The 23,906-nt window shown below is 38.9% G+C and overlaps 1 protein-coding gene across 1 annotated transcript in view; it reads right to left on the bottom strand.

The window, feature by feature from the left end:
• The window catches only part of LOC105459888 (protein dead ringer-like), a 54,808-nt gene extending 32,342 nt beyond the window's left edge, over window positions 1-22,466 (bottom strand). The window contains exon 1 of the mRNA XM_011706228.1: window positions 21,309-22,466. Within this exon, the coding sequence (XP_011704530.1) occupies window positions 21,309-21,736 (428 nt within the window). The 5' untranslated portion in view covers window positions 21,737-22,466. The remainder of the gene's footprint in view (window positions 1-21,308) is intronic.
• Window positions 22,467-23,906: the final 1,440 nt, after the last annotated feature.

The raw sequence follows: 23,906 nt of genomic DNA, 5'->3' as shown, positions 1-23,906 counted from the left end.
GATGAAAAAATTTTATTTCATGCTTACTTCGAGATGTAAGCTTATTATAAAAGAACTATTAAAAAAAAAACCTGAGAAATATGCATAATATTAATATAGTACCATGTCTGTAAATTTAAAGCTAAAAACTATTTCTTCAGCGAATTATGTTTGTAAGTGGATTACATGTAAGAATAAAGAATGAAGAAGCATCGTACCAATTTTTTGCGATATTTTAAGTGATCTGTACGCCAGATGATAAAATGCATTAAAAATCGAAATTATCATGGAAATTTATTCGTTTGTAGTGAATATGAAATTTTTGATAATAAAATTGTCGTTAGCGATACTTAATCAAGAATTTGTTATCGATATGTTAAAAGTATTTTCTCGCAGTTCCGTTTTAAAAGAGCTGCTCGTTTCGCGTATTGTATAATTTAGTAGTCTATAAAGCGTAAATTACGGTGATCTGAAATGTAACTCTTAAGTCGTAGTTCCTGACTATTCCTCTTATTATTTATAGAAGCTGTCCCTGTGCTAGTAATCTACGTAAATCCGTAAGCTTTAACATCGTACTTATGCCCATTAAACATTTTGTATAAGACACATAGCTTTAATCTGCAGCATTGAAGCAAAGATATAGTTGTATATGAGAGAGGGAGAAACAGAGAGAAAGAGAGAGAAATAATATTAATATTATATTAATTGAAGAATCAAAAGCAGACTGATTGATTAGGTTAATTACTAATTATTCAATAAAAATTTAATTAGTGTATATATATGTATATATGTGTGTATATATATGTATATGCGATCAAATTTTTCGTATATTTTAATTTGTTTTATAATCAGTTTATATTATTAATAAAAAATGTTTAACTTATAAATGTAGTTATAAAATATTTCGTGTTAATTTAAATCGTACAATTTGTACAATATAAAAGTACAAAAATTATGTAAAAAGAAATTAAATTATTTGCAACAGATATATAAGTAAAAAGAAAAATCAATGTTAAAATATGTTACAAGTATATAAAAATTTAAATTTACCATATCGCGGCAATAATCTTTGTTCAAAATATCAGATAATTAGAAGATGGAACGTTCAGAAACTATTGAAGTCAAGGACATACAATTGAATTTTGTTTCTTGAATACTGCGAAATACACATGTCTGAATGGTCGAAACACCCTGTTTGCGCAATTGTTTCGCTAGTCGCCAGCTCCAACAAGTCCTGCGGTCAACAGTGCATTCGAAGTTGCCATGAATCGGCTCGGCGATCGATAACGCATCGTGCAATAGGATTGGCTAACGAGGTGCTATTTGCTTACGGGTTCCCATGGCTTTTCCACGGAAGCCACGGATGACTTTCCCAACGAGAGAAGGGTTTCAAAGTTTAACGATCCGACAAAGGTAAGTATAATGCATACGAACGAACGAACGAACGAACGAACGAATGAACACAATGGGGTTGCAGCCCTTCAAGAATACGCGACGTGGTGACGTTGGACTTTTCAGCCGCAAGTTTTGCCATGCCAAGTAATTAACGATTCCTCTTTCACTAACAGTTTCACCGACAATTGTAGCTACTTACCCTAACTTTAGCCCTAACTTAACTAAACCCCGAAAATAATATTAATTATAATATAATTTCCGTATAACACAAATTTTTCTTGATGTTTACACTTCAATAAAATTATTATTAAAAAGAAGCTAAAAAGTGAACAGATTTCAAATTTATAACAACAGTTTGTGTTTATATAGCAAAAAATTTCTCGACAATTTTAATCATGCGCAACGGTCGGACGATATCAAAATTCCACATAAATTTATATATTTTTGATGGCGTAATATAAGATGGAGTAACCCCAGAACGAACCATATACTATAAATATTCCATCTTCGAGATTAAATATCCCGAGGCACATGGAATAGGAGGTTCGCCAGTGGTACGCTACATTGCTATCGAGCAGAGGCTGTATAACGCGAGGACCAATAGGGAACGCTGACAGTAAATCCGGCGGAAGCTTTACCTATTCTAGGACAATATCGCGGAATGGCAGTACTCCCGCAAAACACGACATAAGCTCCCAACAGTGGTGATAATGGTTGTCGGCTGTCTATGCGGAAAATAAATTCATTTTGCATAAGATATTACGTTTTAAATAATCTAAATACGAAATAATGTTTTTTTCTTCAGAAAGCATTTGTATAATAACAGTATTCTAAATTTTTTTTTTTTCAAATAAAATATATCTCACAGTTCTTCGTTTATGAATTTCTTTTTGATTTGTAAAACGGATTTGAAATAAGAGGCTTATATCAAACAAATCTCAAAAATAACTTTTACCTTCAAAATATAAATTACTTATTTCACTTGCTAGACGAAATTATTCTGTTTGTGACGAGACGTGTAATTCTCCAAGAAGAGAGATATTCTTTAAAGCGATACCGTCCGGTTATCACCGAGATGCGTGCCGTGTCTGCGGCATGATTGATTTAAAATCATTATAGAAGCCGCGGTGAAAAGAAGAGACGAGACGATTTTTGCAATTGGTTCGCGTTAGTTGCGTGCAGGGAGAACACGCGCGGAAGATAGCACGTGATCTATCACCGAGAACAGACAACGAAGCAGGCAACAAGCAACGAGCACCGCGGCAAAGCAGTGAAGCATGTATACCGCGATGCACGTGGTAGCCGGGCACTGCAACTGACAGCGAAGCACATACACGCGCTCGATATTTTGCACGTATTCTACTCTCCACGCGAAAAAAAAAGAGAATTAACGTGACTTCTTTCCTGTTAAAAATGTCCGATCAACATTCCGCTATTGTCACACGCGCCATTGCGCGACGGTTGCATATCTGCCACCCTTCGCATTCCTGCCACGGAAAAGCGACCGGCAAAGCCGGATGAAAAATGCAATGCTACCGCGCTTCTTTCGCAATCGAGAATTCCGCCCGCGGAAACTTCGAAGACTTCGTTAACCCGGGCGAATGGGAAAAAGCGAATCTCGGCGCGGATTCTTGCGCCGTGGGCGGAAAACTTTCCGATGACGGCTCCGCTCCTGCCGGATGCAGCTTGAATAATTGCGGAAAATAATTGAAACGGAAGACTCAATTTATGACCGGACGGTCTCGCGCCGGCGCGAGGTACCGAGCGCAGAGAGAAAAAAAAATTATGAACTCGGTCGCCGAGATTTATCGTGAAGAGCGAATCTTATTATAGTATCTATGTTTGCACGCGCCCTCGTAATACGTTTTTAATGGAGGATTAATTTAAATAACTCAATTCTCGCTGTGCTCGGATATAGTAATTACTTCAACGGTATAGATAGTGAACAGCGGGACAATGCAGTTACAGTTTTTTATTCCCCTGAATACTTGTATCGTTGAAAGTAACGCGACGGTTGAAATGGAAAAGCAGGTGCACATAAAAATTGTACGCATTGAATTAAAGTAATATTGTCAGTAAGTGAACACATTATTACACAGACTGCCATCCTTAAAATTATCTTGTCACAAATTACAATCATTACTCAACGCGAATGCAACGCAATGACGTTACGCTCGATATTTTTTATAGACCATATGGATACCTTCCGTATATACGAACCATTTAATTGTTTCCGCCTTTCTCGGACCTTCATAATACGTTAAAAAAGCGTTTGCTTTATTAAGAATAAAAACAAATCAAATAGGTACTGCAGACATTTAAATATATCTTATGAAAAGTGACGCTAAGTGCAATACGTTTAATCGAGCGTAAAAAATTTATTTAAGTTTTTTTTTATATGCAGTGGGGAAAAGAACAATTGTTAACAAAAACATGAAAACAACTATGCAGTTTTACAATTTCTTTACAGATTATCGAAAAATAGACTTATTTTAGGTATTTTAAGTATGATCTAAAGTCTAAACTATAAATTATAGATTCAATTTACGTTCTTGCCAATTATTCTTTTTCGAGCGGAGCTCGAAGTGTACGAGTTAATAAACGCGTGGCGTGCCACGCCGACGTGAACGTATTCGTCACAATTTTTCGCATAATTTTCAAGGCGGCGGCGCGTACACGCAGATGTCGCAAACAGCTGGCAGCGTGCACGTGTTTGTATAAATGACGTCATCATTGATTTTAGTCGCCGATACAGCTCAGATGCATAGATTGCGCCTATTTCATCCCTTCTCACCTTCTTCATCTCACTCCCGCTTCCCTTCTCTCCTTTCCGCTCTTTTTCGAGCCCTCGCGCCGAGGTTGATGTACGTGATACCAGAAGATTTTACAACTATCCCCAAGGGTCCAAGGGGAATCATCCCCGCGGAAAAAAAGGAAACCAATAAATTATTCTTCAGGTACAATTAATTCCCTTAGTTTCCGTTATACGCGAGAACAGGGGTTCTACCGAATTTGTCGCACGGATTTGACACATTTGTATCGAGTGTCGTGTCGTCAAAGTTATTCAATAGAAAATTGAAGTATAATATTAAACGTCGTATATATACCTAAACACACTCCGAGCAAAAATCCAAAAGTTCTTCCCATCAATACAGATTCATTAATAAAAATTTTGGCCACCAAGATGGAACTTGTCATTATCGTCAGTCGCAAAATGTCGCTGTCGAATGAGATTTTTAATGCAGCGTTTACGACGATGGCGCGTAATAAAGCGTCGTTCTCGGTTCTTCTTTTATGTCGAAAATCTACCCGAAGCAGCGCATCGTAAAATTTTTATTTCACCGCGGGAAAAAAAAAGAAAGAGAGAGAAATAATCGCGCCGTATTAAATGTTCACAATGGGGTTGAAGTTTCGCGCGGAAAGCGAGAGAAGCGAGGTTGAAGTTCTCGCGCGTGGAACAGCGGAACGCCACCTTCCCTGTCTCGCGCGCATCCTTACAATGACAATCGCGGTAGATGAGGGCACTGAGAAAAACCACGGGACGAAACCGAGGACAACGGCGAAAAAAGGTCGGCGAAACCCTTAAATTTACACGCGTCGCGAGTTCGCCCTTTGCGGTTTCCTCCTGGCCCTCGCGAGCTCGTTAGAAATTCTTTGTAACGTCGCTGGATCATCTTTATTCTCAAAACCGTGGCATTTTTTCCTTTCTTACCATCGTCCGTCGATCGCGCGTTATTACGGGACATGGTAATGCGGTACTCACGAAAAACCGTGGAGACGCGAAGATCCAATTAGGAGACACCAAGAGTATCGCCTTACCTGAAACAAGGAAAATGATCGTTGTCAGTTACATCGCTGTAATAAAATAATGAGAGACAACACTCTAAATGTCGCGAATATTGCAACCGAGCTATCTATGTAATAGTTATGTGAAAAAAAGAGAGAAAGAGAAAGAGAGAGCCGGGATAAAAAGCATTACGCGTTACGACGTAGCTCGCATCGCCGGATTTACTGGCGATCAGACACGCATCAAGTAATTCGAGACATTGAATGTTTCCACGTGGTAATCTCTTTCACGGCGAGCATATGCGGTGCACGCTGCACTGCCGACGAGAACACGTGTGTGTTCACGCGTAATGGTACTAACCCGGCGATTGCACTCGTTGGCTTTTTCATAGCGCGATGGCGTCCGTTCTTTGACAATGGAATCGTTCGGAAAATATTTGCCGAAAGGCCGGGGAATACGGTAGCCGCTGCGCTGCATCAATCGGTCGTGTAATCCGTTGATAAAGAATATCGAGTACACGTTGTACGTGCGCATCGATACTCCATAATGCGTCAATTATTATTTGTAATCCGTTTAGTGTAGATAATGGTAGCAATATCGATGATAATGCATGATATTATAATACTATATCACTGTATTATTATTCATAGGATTATAGGTATGTGCAAGTTATTGAATATCGACGATTACACCGAGTAAGGTGTTGGTATTTTACGGAATAAAGATACGTGTGTGTGACGATTTAAGATAATAACTAAATTAGTTATAAAGCGCTGTTAAAAAGTTTTTCTAAAAGTAGTAGTGTTTGATGAAGGAGAATGTTGCAACGAAGCCATTGTTCGTTACTTTCAATGATTTAATGACTATAATGGGAAAAAGAGGTAATAAGCTCTATAGTAAGAGAGACCTCAAGAAAGAAATGGAGAGAGAGAGAGAGGGGGGGAGGGGGGGGGATAAAGTAGAAAAGAAAAAGCGAACGTGCGCAATTGCAATTGCTGTCGACGACGACATTTTACCTTCGACATCTGATATTTCGAGAGTATTAAATTCCCTGGGTTTGCACGCCCACGCCCTTGTAAGCGACAGCCCCGAGGGAGGTTTTCAACATGGCGGCGCGGTAGCGAAAAAGACACCGTCCCTCACTCTATTTCTCTCCTTTTCCCCAACACATTCCGTTTTTCTCTAGTACTTTAACGAACCATCGTCACGCAGCACCATGTGACCGCGTTTCTTCGAAGATAAGCTCCATCGCAATGTCGTCTTCATCTCTTTTATGTCGACATTCGCCGGCCATGCGTAAATGCGTGTAAAAGATTAAAGAATGTGGGGCAGTAACGCGGTGTACAACTGAGAAAGCTTACGAATTCAGTATTCTTTGTGTGCAGATTATACAGATACCCTAGCTTCCTTTCTTTCAGTTCTTATATAAGCGCGAGATGAAAGCATCTTTAGACGAAAAAATTTGACGTACCCAATTTTTAAAATACTGTGACATTGTCGGACAATTTTTAACAATATTAAATGTAGGAACAATAATTTACATCAAAATATTATATCAATTTAGTAGTCCTATGCCGCTATTAAATTGTGGCAAAAAGAGATGAAAAAGTCCCCTGCTCCACCGGACTTTTATCTCACAATAAAATGAAAAATTGAAGACTTGCGCAATAAAGAGCAATTTCACGAGCAAACAACTGCAATTAATTACGATTTTAAATGAAGTATTTATTTCGCCGTATAAAAAAAATTGCATCAGGAATAAAACTGTCCGTCAAAATGCCGTATTGATGAATCCATCTATTGCATATTTAATAGTAAATATTATTTAATCGAAATGTATGCAAGAATCCTAACTTTTTTATATCGAGACAAAATTTTTATGAAAGTGATGCTGGGCATCACCGTGCCTACGACACCGATATAGACATCACTGTTGCTCGCTGTGATGAAACATCACTTAACGAAGCCAATACTCGCTGGCTATTACGCACGACTCATTAACGATAGCCATTGTTTGATGCACATATCCATTTCGACACAAATGCCAAGGTGACTGTGCGATCACGATTGTTGCGAATGCTGCGAGCCTTAATTAATATGCGAATCTTAGGAGAGATACGAGCGTTGCATTGTCGTGGAAGCGCGCGTTAAAATCGTCGCCGGCGAATTAACTCCCTAATTAACGACCACAGGCCTGTGACATCGTTATTAGAGTGTTAAAATGAGAGATGATATACACCGCCGCTGAAAAAACTCCCATTAGCGCGCTCCAACATGCATCGTTCAAAATTAACCTTCGTGAAGAAAAGATAATCATAATTAACACTATGTAGACGCTTGGTTGCCAACAATTGAAATTTTAACCCAACAAACTTGTATAAATTAATGATTATAGTTACAAAGTTTATCTACTTCTCACAGCATAATCCTGTCATGATAATTTTTATCTCTAACATCATTTACGATAAGGGAAAGGTGCCACGCACAAAGCGATATATCGCAGAGTGTAGCTGCGTAAGAAGGATATAATTTCTTATCTGAACGCGGCGTTCACAACGCGAGCGCACACCTTCCATGAGTTAATCGATCGCGGCGCGAGCGTTCCCATAACTTATCTACGTGCAAGAGCTCGTAGGAACCCGGCGATGTTAGCGGGCGCCGCGTCATAACGCCGCGTGCGTTATACGGGCAAATCGTTCGATCGGCTGGAAATGAAATTTACGAGCCGACTATACGTGCAACGTTGCACCCTGGTAATTTTCCGGCGACAAATCTCGCCTTCTCCCTCTCAGGGCGGGAGAGGAGACACTCTGACAACCGCCGGATTCTCTCCACCTTTCCGCGAGCCGCGTGTGAAAGTCGAATCACCCTGAACAATGTGGTCACCAGATACGCAAGGCTATTATGCAAAATGGAATTAATCCGTCGGATAAAAGTTTTCGGTAAATTGATTTTGACGCGGAGAGTTTTATGCATCTCTCGCGCGTTACGCGTGTATAACATCGTTCCCAACTTCAACGCGAAGTGACACTGTGAATCTAATTTTCGTATAATACAATCTAAATACTCCATCGTGGTAATATCGCGCGACTGAATATCCGTAAGCACGCAATTTACGACTTGGCACGAGAAAATTGCGAGCGAGAATAAACGGGAGAGACGCGCAAGCTCCTTTTTCAATTTTATTAAAACGATTCTTGATTGGTATATCGTATCATTATATATAATCCTTTTCTCTGATATTACAAAAATAAAGATGCTGTTTGTTGTAATAGAACACTGTTTGTGTCGTTATACAAGTACATACATATGGCGTCATGTCGCATAATGTGAATCGACCTTAATCTGTCCTCATCGCCATGAAACCAAAACCGGTTTTCGTATTCTCAGACAGACCGAAGCTTGATCCAGGTATGCACACATCGCCGATTATCATATTAAATGTACCGGTATGTTTGCGGTCATTGGGTTGAGGTGGGACACATACCGGATTTACATTTGGTCTTTCCATTCTCGCGTAGTCGTCGCATAATTAATACGATTCGTCCCATCGCATCCTTTCATTTTTCATGCAATCAATAAACGGTCGGTTTTGAACGGACCAATTAAAACTATTAACTGTTTACGGTCGGTAAAATGATATACATATATATATCCGTTGCAATAATAATTAAGTCTTTGGAAAAATAATAAGGTGTCCGTAGCAGATTTGCATTTAATTGAGTATTGAACGCACAGCATGAATTTTCGTTTAATAACGAATTTACATAGCGAAGCAGAACGAATGTAACAGCAATGATAATAATGCGCTGGTCAATATTAGAGTGTTATCAGAAATTGACAGGTTTGCGAAGAAAAAAAAATCTTAGCTTAACAAATTATTATATACGCGATATAAAATATTAATAAACCATTTGGCTTTAGAGTGGCTTGTGCAACACACAGATATAAAATTAAATTCTGCGCCTTAGGGGGAATAAAAACGGCTATATGTCGGCACTGGTCTCAAATTTTATCGGACGCCCGATTACTTGGAAATTTTTCGAAGCGGTACGATAAATTCTAACGCAGCTCTACTACCTGATACCCGGTCTTCTTTTTTTCACTGTAACGGGTGAACTTGAAAAGGCAAATTAGAGAGTTCCCCGAATCGATCAGTCTGTGGTTACTGCCACGATGATGATAGGTCGAGAATCTCAGGGGCAGCGCCGTCGAATGCACGGTTTGTGTGCACAGCGAGAAGGAGTGCGCCATATACCGCGTTATCCAAGGTTCGCGTTATGCGAATTGCACGAACGTTACTATTATTGTTGTTAGATCGAAGGGAACGCGACATGATTGCGCTGAGAAAGGGACACGTGGCCTTTTGAAAGCTGTCGATTGTGTCCTTTCATAGTCGGTTAGGTTTCACAGTCGGGAGACGGGAATATTTTTTTCCATTTGCGCCGGTTTTTGCCGTCCTTCATTGCCTACACGATCGAAACAATTAATTCTCCTCCGAGACCGTAAGAGGCCGAGATCTATCGGCGAGGTAAGCGTGAAACTTATTCATACGGATCGATCATACTCTTCCACAGTTATCACGGGAGGGGGGGGAGAGGAGGGATTAGCCTGATTCGGTTTATGTTAATCAAGCTTTTCTAAAGATTGGAACGTTTTTCCTCCAGTTTTCGCGCTCACCACTCAGGAGTTCCATAATGTATAAGATTGCAATAAGCGCGCGCGACGTTGGGTAGAACGCCTTAAGCTCTTTCACCCACAAAGGGAATCCGCGGAAATATAGAGGTATCTTCATTATCATAAGCCCTATAATAGCAAATAAACGTCAACGGTAAAGAACGGTAAGATGGAAAGATATTATCGCTGCTGGATTTCCTCGATATAATGGCCGGTGATATCTGCATTTGCAAAATCCATTTGCTCCCCACGATCATCTCAATAGTGCTCACAATTATTTTCACCTCTATGAGTAGCAGTCATTAGTGGCTAAATAATGAAACAGACGACAAGTGTTCTCGAGATAAACGATTGTTGAAACAACGAAACGCAAACACGAAACGTGTGAAACATTCATTTTTTGTTATAACGTAAAATGTTATTTTTAGCGCTTTGACTAATATTTGACTCGCCATTAGTTGGATCTACTATCTACCGCTATCTATCGCGTTTATTGCGATCGCTCGGTTCTTAGGTCGTCATGGCCAGCCGATCGTAGCCGATTTGTTGATTCCGCGCAACGACGTGTAGCCGGCAACAGCAAGCAGCGAAGAGGATCGGGGACCGATTTGAATGATAATCGGACGGATATGATTGATTTATGAATGCGGTATGGTCGGTGCGCGCTAGCTAGACGAGATTAATCTTCATTACACGACGTTATCCCGTCTGGCTGCTCTTGTCGTGCAAAGGGGATCGAGGTACACGCCGCGGTAGGTAGCCGCATTATTAAGATTGGTCCGCGGTCCCCGCAGTCGTTTTCAAGAAACGATACCTCGCAACGGAGATTCTCAGGAACGGACTTGAATGTGCAAGCCGCGAAGAAACATTACTCGATGTAAGAATATAAATGATGCAAGACCTCTTTTCTTAGCTACATTTTCTCACACTTTCGATACGGGGAAACAAATAGATCTATTTCTGTCTCTTTAATAATTGTAACATTTCTTATTTTAGCAATAATAAAATGTTGACCGAATTTAGTAATTTAATAAAATAAACTAAATTTGGTCGATAGACTATTCTTTGCAAGATAAATGCTAGCAATGTTTATTTAGCTTACGATTTATGTAGAATACAATTTTTTATACTATTTTTAAAAATAGTAAATACAATAAATTATTAAAGAAAAATCCGCCTCTCTTCCCTCCAGAGATAAGATAAATCTAATAAATTTGGAAAAATAACTAATTATATGTATGTAGAATTTTATTTTGTTTTTTATATTTATAAATGATCATAGTATAGCTATTTATTTTACAAGTTTAAAAAAGTTGGATAAAAAGAAAGCAAAAATATCACTGAAAAATTGTATTATTCTCTACAAATGTCCAATATGATATCTAAGCAACCCTCGTACATGCCTCCTTCATTTATGAGTGACAGGTCAGACATGACAAGATTGGATTCAATGTTGTCTTCCTTGAATTACCATACTGTTAAATCAGATAGTCCTCTAGAATTTTTTAAATTCGCGAATATTCTTTGAATTTAGGTTGATATGTTTCACAAATAAAGATTATATCATCTTTCCTCTGTTTCTGTTTCCTCTTATTTAACAATAAGTCAACTTGATGCACGCGGAAAAGTATCGTGGAATTTTAAATTTTAATTCTATAACACACGATACTACATTTATAGATCATGTTATCACATTTTCAAAAATTTCTAATGAAATGGATGTCATAATTATACAGACAGAAAAAGAGAAAGATATATTTTGTAAAACATTTAATTTAAGAAATAATTACATTTTATATGATCGGTTTCTATTCAAAGACTGCATAAAGAAATTGTATTGTAAAAATACAATTAGTATAATGTTATTAGAAATGTTATTGAAAATTAAAGATGTGTGAATTTAGAGTTGCTGCATCGATGTGCAACTTTTGATATATTATAGTATTTGTTGTCGATAAAATCTCAAGTTGTCTCAAGCGGATAGTAGCCGATGCATACAAAAGTGGCGGCTGTTAGATTTCACAAATAAAACGGCGAAAAGAGAGTTTATAGCACATCCACGCGATCTCTTTTCTTCGCTTTGCAATTCCAGCAGAAACCGACCCAGATCTGGAATGCCCTTCGACCTCCACCAACCGTTGGATGATGTCTACGGCAAGTCACGAAGTCGAATACTCGGCGACCCGAGGAAAGAGAAGCAGCCGGGTGGAGATCTGAGAGACCAACGCGTCTCCGGGGCGGACCAACTCGAAGATAGATTCAGGTTGATGAAAAACATATCTCCCGCAGATTACACAGATTCCAAATTTATTTCGTGAGAGACGAATCCCTCAGAGAGTCTGGTGAAAATTGTGAAATCATACGTACGCGAAATGAAAAAGGTGCAATTGCAGAAAGAAACGTTAGTACAGTAATACAAGTGTGACATAAAATAAAATAAAAGTAATAGATTCAATTTCATATAATGATTAAGAAAGGAGTTAATTGCTAAAAACAAAAAAAGCAGAGGTAAAGTATTATTGAATATAAGACACAATTTCCGTCCAGATAAAAATTTCATGTTATTCAGCTTGTTTGATCTAATTCGAAATTAGAATCGATTTTATTCACTACGTGCATTTCCAGCTTAACTATCCTGATGCTTCGTTGGCGAGACGCGTCGAAAAGTGTCGGAGAAACATCGAACTTAGCCGGTGTAAGCGAGAAAGTTCGAGCTGTTCGATCTACTCCGATAGTTTGAAACTACTCACGAAATACCAATGCAGTATCAGGAGGTTACGTCCAAACAACGAACAACATCGAACCAAACATAGATCCAAAAGGACAGGTAGAAGGAAACCGAGTTCGTCATCGACAGACGAGTCCTTCATGATCGGCTCGCTTTTATCGAGAGATTGCAGAATGTCGGATATATTGAGTAAAGGAAAGGGAGAGAGGGAGAGAGAGCGAGAGTGACAGCGAGAGAGAGAGAGAGAGAGAGAGAAAGACAGAAATAGAGAAATAGAGCGAAGATCGAGGAAAGAGACGAGAGGAAAGGGAGAAAAAGGGACAATAAAGGTGACGTTGCACCGAGCCGCGGCATCTGTCCTAGGAAGAGATGGAACAGCTGTGTCCGAAGGAGGTGAAGTGGTAGACAGAGAGAAAGAGAGAAAGAGAGAAAGAAAGATAGAAGAAAAAGAGGAAAGAAGAAGTAAAGAGAGAAGAATATGCGAGAAGAAGAAATAGATAGCCGGATAGAGGGAAAAGGCAGAGGAAAAGGGAGACGAGTCTCTAGCCGCGATGGGCTCTGAGTCCGAAGTGGATAAAGAGAGAAATATGGACAGCCATCGGCGAGGAGAAAAAGACAGACAGGGCGGGAGCGAGAGAAAGGGGAGGAGGGCTGCGTTGGAAAGGGGCGATAAAGGGGCATGGAAAAGGAGCTGGCAACGCCGCTCGGTCGATAGAAGAGTGGGACCTGCGAGAGACGTGGCAACGTCGCGAAACGTCTGCTTTAATGCAGTGGTTCTCAACTCCAATCTCTGTTGTTTTTCATATCAAATATAATGAAATCAGAGACAACGTGTTTGTTGTCAGAATTAGAACAGTAGATATAAAGAATTTAAATAGTAAAATTTACACGGTATATATGAATCGATCAATTATAGCCGAGTATTTTTAGAATGCTATAGGTGAGGTCTCGACCTAAATTTTTGTCGGAAAATGTTTCATTGTAATTGGTCAGTTTACATTCTATTGTTTAAGTTTTTGCATATTATGATTCATATTGCGTTGCAATTAAGTTGCTACACACAAAATATATATCTGTATTTCACACAAATGAATACCACTCACGAAGTATTTTAATCACGAATGTGAGACCTCACGGAATGTGAGATTCGTCTTTTTTGCGCGCCTTTGATGATAATTTTGGCTTATTTCAGCATATTTTGCACATGATCAAGCCTGTAGTAATCTTGGATCAATCTTCTATAGAAATATTACCAAATAGAATTATCCTTTGTTTTCGAAGATTGATCAATAGAAGTAAATTAATATAAAATGTATACGATAAATCTATTAGTACAATATGTCAAAAATTTTAAAGTTGTCAAAAAGTATTTCATAAGTTTTCGTTGTAAAAGAATTTTGAAAATTACTCAACATAACAAAATAAATACTTTTTGACAACTTTAAAATTATATATATATATTTATATATATATATATATATATATATATGTATATATACGTTCCTATTAGATTCATTTCCTATGGTAAGATTCCCAGATTTATTTCTAGAAGCCACAAGCAGCATGAAAGTTACGTATATGGAAAACTAAACTTTCAAAGTACGCAGACGTTGTGGAGCTTCAAGGAGCTTGAAGACGTAGAAATATTCTAGGAAACCGGCTGCGATCTGGTTTGCGAGTCTTTCGAGCCGGAGCCTTTTTTACCGGACCGGTTTGCGAATTACAGTCCGAACTTTTCCGTGCACAGAACGATGGGAAGCACGGAGAAGATAGCGGTTGGGCGTGGCGGCGATGTACGCAATAATTTGTCTTAAACGGGCATAATGGAGAGCGAGTGATTAAAAAAGAAGAAGAGTGTATGTTCACGAAGTGTTCACAAAGCGACACGCGCAGCTTTGAGGACAATCTGTTTTATACGGCTGGACCGATATTCCGCTTTGCATGAAACGGTTAAATCACATGTGACGCAAATTGACACGCGGCTTTGAACTCCGAATATCCGTGCGACTATGTATATATACTGGATTTTGTGTGATAATTTAAACCCGGCAAATTCTGCGAAACTTTAGATAAAGACTTATAATAGATATAATATTGCCTTTATTCGTACTTTAAAATGACCCAATTATTTCAATGTTTTATTATATTTTTCTTTTTCCTTTTGTTATTCTCTTTTGTTGCACAGTATTCATAATATTGGGAAGAAGTTAATATCAAAAAATAAATTTGAATTTAAGATCGTTTAATCATATTAATATATAAAATTTGTGATATTTTCACGTTTATATGACTGCTTTTATATATATATTTAGATTTTTATGTTAGTACATTTGAGGCTCCTGACTAGTCGCTGCGGCCATATTAGAATCGTGACAGCATAAGCGAGAAATGAATGTTGAAGTTTCTTGCCATTTGTAAACAAAGAGAATTTGGATTAAAATGCATAAACAATAATGAGATGATTTTAAAACACTTGTAAAAATGAACAGAAGCTAGCCTTTCTCCTCCTGAGAGTCAGTAAATAGTCATAAAAGGCAAGTAAAGTGAAGCCTATTCAGGCAGAAAACACACGATTTGACAGCTGTTGAAAGGAGTGAAAAATATGCTTTTACGTATAAAATTAAAAGATAACTTTATTTTTGGGCTATTTTTACGAATTCGGTAAATACGAGACAAGTCACATTTTCACAATAAACGCACAACATATTAAGCATAATAAACGCATGAAATGGCACGCAAGACAAAATTTTGTCGTCAACACTTTTCATGGTAAGGCTCGTTCTACAATGCGTTGTACGTCGGTGTCATAAGCCATGAGAACTGACCAATCACAACGTAAGGAGAATTATGATTGGTCAATTCTTATGGTTTACGGCTTATGATCCAACGTATTGTAGAGCAGGTCTTATTGTTAGTAAAATGGACAGGGTTCTAACCTACCGCAATACGGTACCATCGCTACCATCAACGCGGAGTTTTTGGCTGAATGAGTAGTCAAAAGCCTCAAAACTTTTTACATTTATGAATTTAACGTATTATGCGATTTTTAACATTGAAAGATAATAGTACAATAAAATAAATTCTTGTAAAATAAGAATTATTCAAACATATAGTCTTTTTCTATGGACATAGAAAATAAATTTTCCTTCTATAATAAATAATACAAACAATTGTAATAATTTTTTATATAAATCACGAATTTTCGCGATAATGCAAATAATTTAAAAAAAGGAGTTTACTAATACGTTTAATTCAAGATCAATATTTTTATGTCTATGAAGTAAATTTCATTATGTGCGGTATTAAACATATTATATATTTTAATATTATAATGTATATTTTAAAAATATTATCGGATATATATTTAATTATACAAATAATAAAATATTAAATTGTTAGAGTATTAATATATCGTATAAACATAAATAATTTTCATGTTACAATTGTTTCCATTTCTACATGCATCTTTTATCGAGTGTTTAGTGCAATTGTGTAATTGCAGTAAATGCGCACGGTCATTCAGAATACATTCTCTCTCCCTTTTCTGTGAAATAAATAATTTATGAATGAGGAATGGCCGACTGTCGGCACCTCGTGTGTATATCTAAGTGTATGTCTCAGAAACGTGTGGTCGAACGTAAAAAGGGGAAGGCAAGCATACGAGTTGTATACAGGAAACACATAATTCTAAATAAGTTTCGCAGGTGTTCGCAATTGTACCGTGCAAAAACCAAACGCGTTTCGAGATCTTCGTCAATACGCGAAATACGAAATAGGAAATATAGTCATAGAAAATATAGTCGGCCATTTGGTAAGATTATAAAAATCGTGCGAACGATCCCTGCGATATTCGTGAAAAAGATCGCTAGAGAGAGAGAGAGAGAGAGAGAGAGAAAGGTTCAAGAGATCAATAATGAAATTGTATCAATAATGAAAGAGCTCAGCATGTAAAATCAATATAAATTTTAGAGAAATAATTACAACACTAGTACCATAAAAACAATATAATGATAAAAGGATTGAGGAGACAATTTCATGCACATATTCAATCCGTCCTCGTTGTGCACAAGCCGTAGTCGGCGTGGCAAGCATTTTATATCCTTAATGGAGACAAACTCAAGTCACACGATACGAGCTTCTTTCCGTTCCTAAGATTCGTCGCACGTTGCCGCCATTGGTATCAACCGGAAGAAGTCGGCGAGAATGTGGCCAATGCGGCATCGGCGAAGACGCTGAAGATTCGAACCGACGCGACGCCCGACGCTTAAATTAAATCTAACGTCACGGCGCGCGACGAGCTACCCTCGCCCCCCCCCCTCTCTTTTCCTCATACTTGTCCGTTATTCCCTTTTATGGAATAGTTTCTGATGGCTTGTGTAACCCGGGAAAGTCCCGGGGAATACGAGGGGTTTTTATCGCCGGACATATCGGGGCGAGCGGGAGAAAGAGAGAGATCTCGGGATGTGTTGGGGGTATAACACCGCGTCATTTTCTTTTTTGTTCTAGACAAACCGTCTTTAGAAACTTTTGCGAGCCCTCTTCGTCCCCGCGATCGTTCGTCAGGATTTTCAGGACGAAGAAGATCTCTCACTCTTTCGCGAACTCCCGATGATATGTGACGCCTATATAATAACGTTCGGTCGATCTTCTCGTCCAATATGAATGCTAGCTCATTTGTCCAAGATTTAATAATATATCTAAACGCAAATTGTGGTCCCGCCGAAAGAGACTTAATAAATTATACGTTGCGCCAATATAAATGTAAAAAAAGGGGGAAATCATTGTGCTGTTTTGTAATAAAGCTTCGTGACTTTTAAAAACCGCCTGTGTAATCATAAAATCATTTTATGGTGCCTCTAATAAAATTCTAATTGCAGGAATAATAACGCATAATCGCAATGTATTTGCTTGAAAGGTTGCGCATAGCGGAATTCAGTTGAAATTTCCAACAACGAATATTAATTATAGTGCAACGATCTCAGCTGATCGAGAAAGTTCGCTTCCGTCGCGACAATTTCCCCCGTCTCTTATCGACTTATGCTGTTTACCTGCATGAAACTGATAATACACTCTAAACTAATTCAATATTAAGATATGACATCAGATAGACGCGTTTTATCATATTATAGAGAAAACGGTACATATGTTGTGAAAAAAGAAACTGATAGCGATTTGCTATTAATTACATTGTAGAAAGAATAACCTGTTTCCTGCAGCGATCAAGATTTTCTCCTTACAGTTAATGTATTTCCTGGTCAAAACGGTAAAGATAAAGGAACTCGTTTTGCTAAAAAAGAGATACAGAATTATAGAATCTCTCCTCTTTATGTTCCGAATTTACTGCGTTACTTCTCTTCCCCTACGTCTCTTCTCTCTCTTCCTCTTCCTCCCTTTCTCTCCTCCGTTTATCTAGATAAAACGTGAATCACTTTAAGAGAGCGATAACGACTACATATGTATAGACCAGTGGTATGTAACACATGGTCGACGAATCGATAACGACTGTTATTTTCGTGAACTTTGCAGTTTCAATTGCGATGGTGGTATCAATCTTTTTTTTCGTAACGCGTGAAGACACCCGTAAAAAATTAAATAAAAATTAAAATTTGACTTCAGTGTCGCAAGAAATTATACGCGATGGCAAGAAGCATCATTATTGTGTATTATTTTGGAATAATTTATTGGACTTGTTATTCATATTTCACATTCGCTAAATATCGAAAAACAAGATTCTCCTCCATAATTTCATTTCCTTCAATGTACGAGTAATTAACTGTGTTCTTGAAACCATTTCAATTTGCCATCACTACTCTTCATATACTTTTGCGAAGAGGTTTATTTGCACAAATCTTATAAAATCTGTAGTAATAAAATATAGAATAAAAACTTTAAAGTAGTGACACATTCATTTGTATAAATTGGAATTGATATTATTTTGTTACCTGGATCATAGTTTAACTTTCTATAATTTGGTTTTACATAATTTTTTATTACAATGTCAATCTCGACGTTACAAATTTTATATATGTATTCAAAATTTAAATAAATCGCAACTACTATTTATAGGTTTTTTCTATGACTGTATGTAATTTTCTGAAGCAATTCATGATTCTGTAGCAATAATGTACGAAAGTAATAAGATTCTACTTCAAGGTTCAAAAGATTTAAATGATGAAAACAAGCAAGATCTTAAAAATTGAAGCAAATATCAAAGAGCAAGAAATGCAAACTGTCTATGTTAAGTTTTCATATGCTCCTCTTTACAAATAAAATTAGAAATAAAATGATTTTTCTGACCATTAGAGATATTACATTTATAAAACATATATTTTTCATTAAAATATTTTATTTTAAAATATCTATACATTTTACATATTAAATTTTCTTAATATGGGGGAAAAAATAGTAAATTTATGTTTCTTTTTATTCGTCATACAAGACGTTAAATAAAGTCAGAAAAAAAGTACTTACATGTCGCGTAACATGATGTACCTGTATTCAGCATTGTATAGTGACAATACATTAATTTTAATGAATGGATAACAACTCTTTCGTCGACCATTGCAGAGCGACATTTGCTCTTTGCATTTTTTATAATGTCGATGTGAACAATTTGTGTCACTTGGGAACGACTCTATGGCCTAGTATGTACGAGCGGACGCTAGAAAAATACGACCGATAAATATTTCTTCATACTCTATAGTAGCGAATCGAAGAACTATGAACGGTAACAACGTTACGAACCAATGAAAATGCTCTCCCGGAATAAAATATAATCCTTACGTAAAGTGTTTAACTTTCGAGTCTCGCGAAGTTTTAATAAGGGTTACATATCGAGAAACAGTCGACGTGCGATTGATCGACACTTTTATCGTGCATCCACTGCGGGGGTAAAATCTTATAAAGAACATTGTGATAATATTCGAGCTTTACAAAGCTATTTTTTTTTTTTTTACGCAAAAGGAAGTCGCTGGCCCAGCGGAAATGGCTTGTCGTGAACGGTCAGCACAAAATCCTCCTCTTTTCGCAATTTTTTTTTCCGCTGTCCGAGTGCGGTTTTTACGAGCGATCGTCCGTCGACCTTTTTATTCCGGACTTATAAAAGAGCCCCGCGGCGAACCGAAGATACGCAATGCTTCTGGGATTTGACGGGCAATCTCGCGTTACACGTCCCCGGCCAATGAGGATACATTTGCATCGTGACAAATGTCCCTGCGCACTTGCGGGGAATCGACTCGCGTGTGTGACGTGACAGAGTTAATATCGAATGTAAAATTTTACGTTCCTCGATTTCCTCCGTTGAATAGAATTCGGGTCCTTTGTTTCGGACGCGACGCGACGCGTGAAATTTACACCGAGAAGCGCGCCATCGTATGGATAATTAAAATATATTAGAGACGCAATGTGTCAAAGTTACAGCACACTATATTCCTCCTCTTTCGTGTTTCCATAATGTAATGTCACATGTTACAAAGCCGTACGCGCTTATTTGCATCGCGCGGGGTATATAACAATCTCAGATTTTCGTAGGAAAATGTGTTGGTTAAGGCTTGTCAGTGGCAGCGGGAGGTAGACTCGAAAGGAGCTGCTCGCGACAGTAGACAGGGCGTTCACCGCTCTTTTTTCTCTCTTCTTTCAGGAGGTAAATAAAGAGAAGAATATCTCGGCATGAGATCATTGTGATTCGCCATCGTTGCATTAACATCGCGCCACGTCGCGCTTATTTTTTAAATCTTCTCGCGACGTGGAAGGGGGGGGGGGACTTCTTCTTGCAAATTGCGCAATTTATCCCATAAATTCAGAAGCAGAATTATAATCCCGTAGATTACCAATGCCAGAATCAGCTGCCGCTCATGTCGAATGTGATATAATTGCACAATGAACATCCGATAAGCCGTGCAGTACCGCGCGAGTGCAATGTTAACTGTATGCGCGATATGCTAATCGGCGAAATAGACTTTGCTATTGTAGGAACACCTGGCACAGTGTCAGCTTACCGCCGTCGAGGTGACGACGAAATGTTTCTATTTCGCTGTCGTATATACGTGGACGAGGGTGCGCCACAAAGATACGAGGAGGGGCAATGAACTGACGCATCGCGTGTCCGAAAAGGCTATGGCCGCATTATGATGGCGGCGAAGTTTATCTATTGCTGTACGTCTATCCGTACCTGAACGTATTCCCATTAGAAAAACGTATGGTTTCAATAAAAATTACTAAAAGGTATAACTATTATCATTAATGTATCGTACTATCAACAAAAGTTGAAATTTAATTCTCTGTCACGCGCATGTGCGTGTCTGGTTATGAATATATCTTGATTAAAAAAAAGAATAAACTCTAATGTTAAAATGTAGAGAAACTTTGATATTATCGTTGTATAAATACCGTTCTAATTAAAATATAATAAAATAATCGATATTTTGTTTCGCGAATAACTTTTGTGATATATACACATTTGATTTTTTTTCATAATAATAATAATGAAATGAGCTTATATTAGTGACATAAATTCGCTTAAAAAGCATTCACTCTTCTGAGATTTGTTTTTAAAAAGTAAAAGATTATAATTCTTTAATTACATAATATAACGCCGGAACGATCCGTCTTTGAAGGTCGAGGTAATTAAACGAAAATTCGTCACGTCGAAGCCATGAAATCCAAACAAGCGACACACCCATGAAAGCCGCAGACCTCAGAATCTCTCGCGCGGTTCCTCGATGTCTCCGGGAGCACACTCACCTTGTTTCCATACCAGAATCCGCAAGGATGTCACGCTGCGCGCCGTACGTAAAACGATGTTCCGAAGGCGGTGGCGTAGGACGTGCCCGCGGCGCTCCTTCAAAGTGTCGTCGACGCTGACGATGCTGTTGTTGATAGTGATGCTGCGATTGTTGATGCTGCTGTTGCTGCTGCTGCTGGTGATGATGATGGACGACCGACGGATTAATCTGGATGCGATGTATTGCGCCTGGCACCCGCCAGCAGAGCACATATGGAATCACGAAGTCAGGCTTGACCTGCACCAGCGGCAGCAGGCGATACTCGATCTCGCGTGGATTAAAGGACACCGATCGCCCGTTTGTATTGCCGCTTGACCCGCGCACCAAAAGACGACCCTCGCCACGGAGGACGTTGTAGTTGCGCCAGCCAAGGTCACGGGGTAACATGTCACGAGGACATCCCTGCCAACCACGAACTACCGGCTCCTTGTGCGTCTCGCCATAATGTCAAGGAGATATCCCTCTTTCGTTCTCTCTGTGCAGGATCTTTAAAGGCGTGAACTCGTTTTATCGCGACGATATCCGATCAATGTCGCTTGATCAATCAAGAGGGCAATTGTCCAGTGTCATAAATAGAGAAAATTCCCTTCGTTTATACGATGAAATATACCGTACGATTATACGATTAAACGAGGAGGTAATGAAGAAGGCTCCTATGAGACGTTTATTAGCGATTACACACGCAGCTGTTTAAATCCACTTGGCAATCGATAGAAGCTTCTATGTACTCGCTGCCACTGAGAGACGAGGCACTTTGTCGCACACAGGAATATTTCCGCGACAACGATGAAATATCGAAAATCTTCCAAGGGCGAGGTCTTGATTTATCGTTTTTTTTTTGTTTTGCAAATCGTGGATTCAATCAAGGATCCAGCGTCTTCGATCGCGAATAATGCCGGGCGTACCAGACGGGCGAGACCATACTCGGGAGCGTCATCCTCGAGCGGCAAGCGCGTGTGCTTGCGAGGAAATTCGGGATCACTGCGAGGACCGGGAGGGCGGCGAGACAGGCGCCCGGCACTCCCTTCTCGCGCGACAGCACTCCGACCTTAGCATCGACTTCCACGACCGGAGCCGAACGGTGCGAGAGCGAACGAACCCAACGAACGAACGGACGTGGAACGAAAGGCGAGAGAGGAAACGCAACCCCCAAGGATCTCCGCTGCGCGCCACGAATTTCAAACTGTGCTGCGCGCGCAATTTACTGTGCCTCAGGGCTGTCTCAAAGAAAGCCCGTCGCGAGAGGGGTGTCGGCCGGCATGCGAAAATGTCGGCGGCCGCTGAGCGCTTTCGACGACGCTTTTGCTCCTGCCACCGAATTTCCCAGCCGGTCTTGACAATATTAAAACTACTATTTGTGATAAACTCATGCGATCTTGAAGAACAATTGATATTGCCAACACAGTGATTATTATTACTATTAATAACTAATTTTGCAAATAAATAATAAATTAGATATAGCGTAATCATCTACGTCGATATTATAGCTTTCTACGAATTTCACTTGAATGATTTTTTATAACTTTTCAAAGAATATTACAGGAGAAGATGGAAAATCTTGTCGTTCAGTCAGATTTAGAAACTTCGGATTACATTCGCACAGCACGCAAGCGATATCAATAAGATATATCCCACGGCATTTACTATTTATTACTGCGATTACGCAACCGTGTATCGATATCGTACCGGATCCGCGGCGCGGAACAATGTTCGCGATTTATAGGAAAACGCGAATCGTGCCTGACATTAGTAAACATAAAAGGTAAAAGGTATACAGCTCTAATGTATCATTCAATAGGTATTTATAACTTGATCTTGGACTAAGTTTAAACGTTGTATCACCTACGTTGTATCACCTGAGCGACGGGATAATTAAACGATTCGATCTACCGAAGCATTAAAAGAGCCTGCCAAGCTCGAAAGACGATAAAACCGCGTACAGCCGGTAGCTGATGTCAATTTAACAAGTGTCTAAATGCCAGTTCAGAAGTCACCGATATCTCTCGCCGAGGCGAAGATTAAAAATTTCTTATTAGTCACTCTTGCGAGAGACTTCCACAGCAGAAAGCTCGTTAGAAACGCGCGCACGCAGGTGAGAGGCGGCCTTCTTTCGCAGATTCCCCTCTTTCTTTATCGCTTGTTTTTATCGGCTGCAATCGTGTCATCACTGTTATTATGATTCCACCGACACTTAATACCGTACAATTTTTTTTGTTGTTGCCCGCATACGTTTTTATTTTGCGTCAACGTTTTCGCGCGAATGCACGTCGATCTGTGACGTAGATATGGCAATTTTCCGTGGCTGTTACAAGACATTAAAACAACGTTGAAATAGATACGGGGAAAAAAAGAGTAAATGAGGTAATGCGCTCATTCTCCGTTCGAAAAACAGATTGCACCGTTTAGATATTCGCTATACGTAAATCTGTGTCGAAAAAGAAAAACTAAAATTTCGATCGAATCATTTTTAACAGGTTCGTAAAACCAAAGGCGGCAAAAAATATTCCCCCCGAAGTTGTTGGACGCCGATTCATATAAGAGATTAAAAAATTCAAAT

The sequence above is a fragment of the Wasmannia auropunctata genome, unplaced genomic scaffold, assembly GCF_000956235.1.
Source record: "Wasmannia auropunctata unplaced genomic scaffold, wasmannia.A_1.0 LD333495.1, whole genome shotgun sequence".
In the NCBI taxonomy this organism is placed as follows: Eukaryota; Metazoa; Arthropoda; class Insecta; order Hymenoptera; family Formicidae; genus Wasmannia; species Wasmannia auropunctata.
This window is presented reverse-complemented; position numbering and strand designations above follow the sequence as displayed.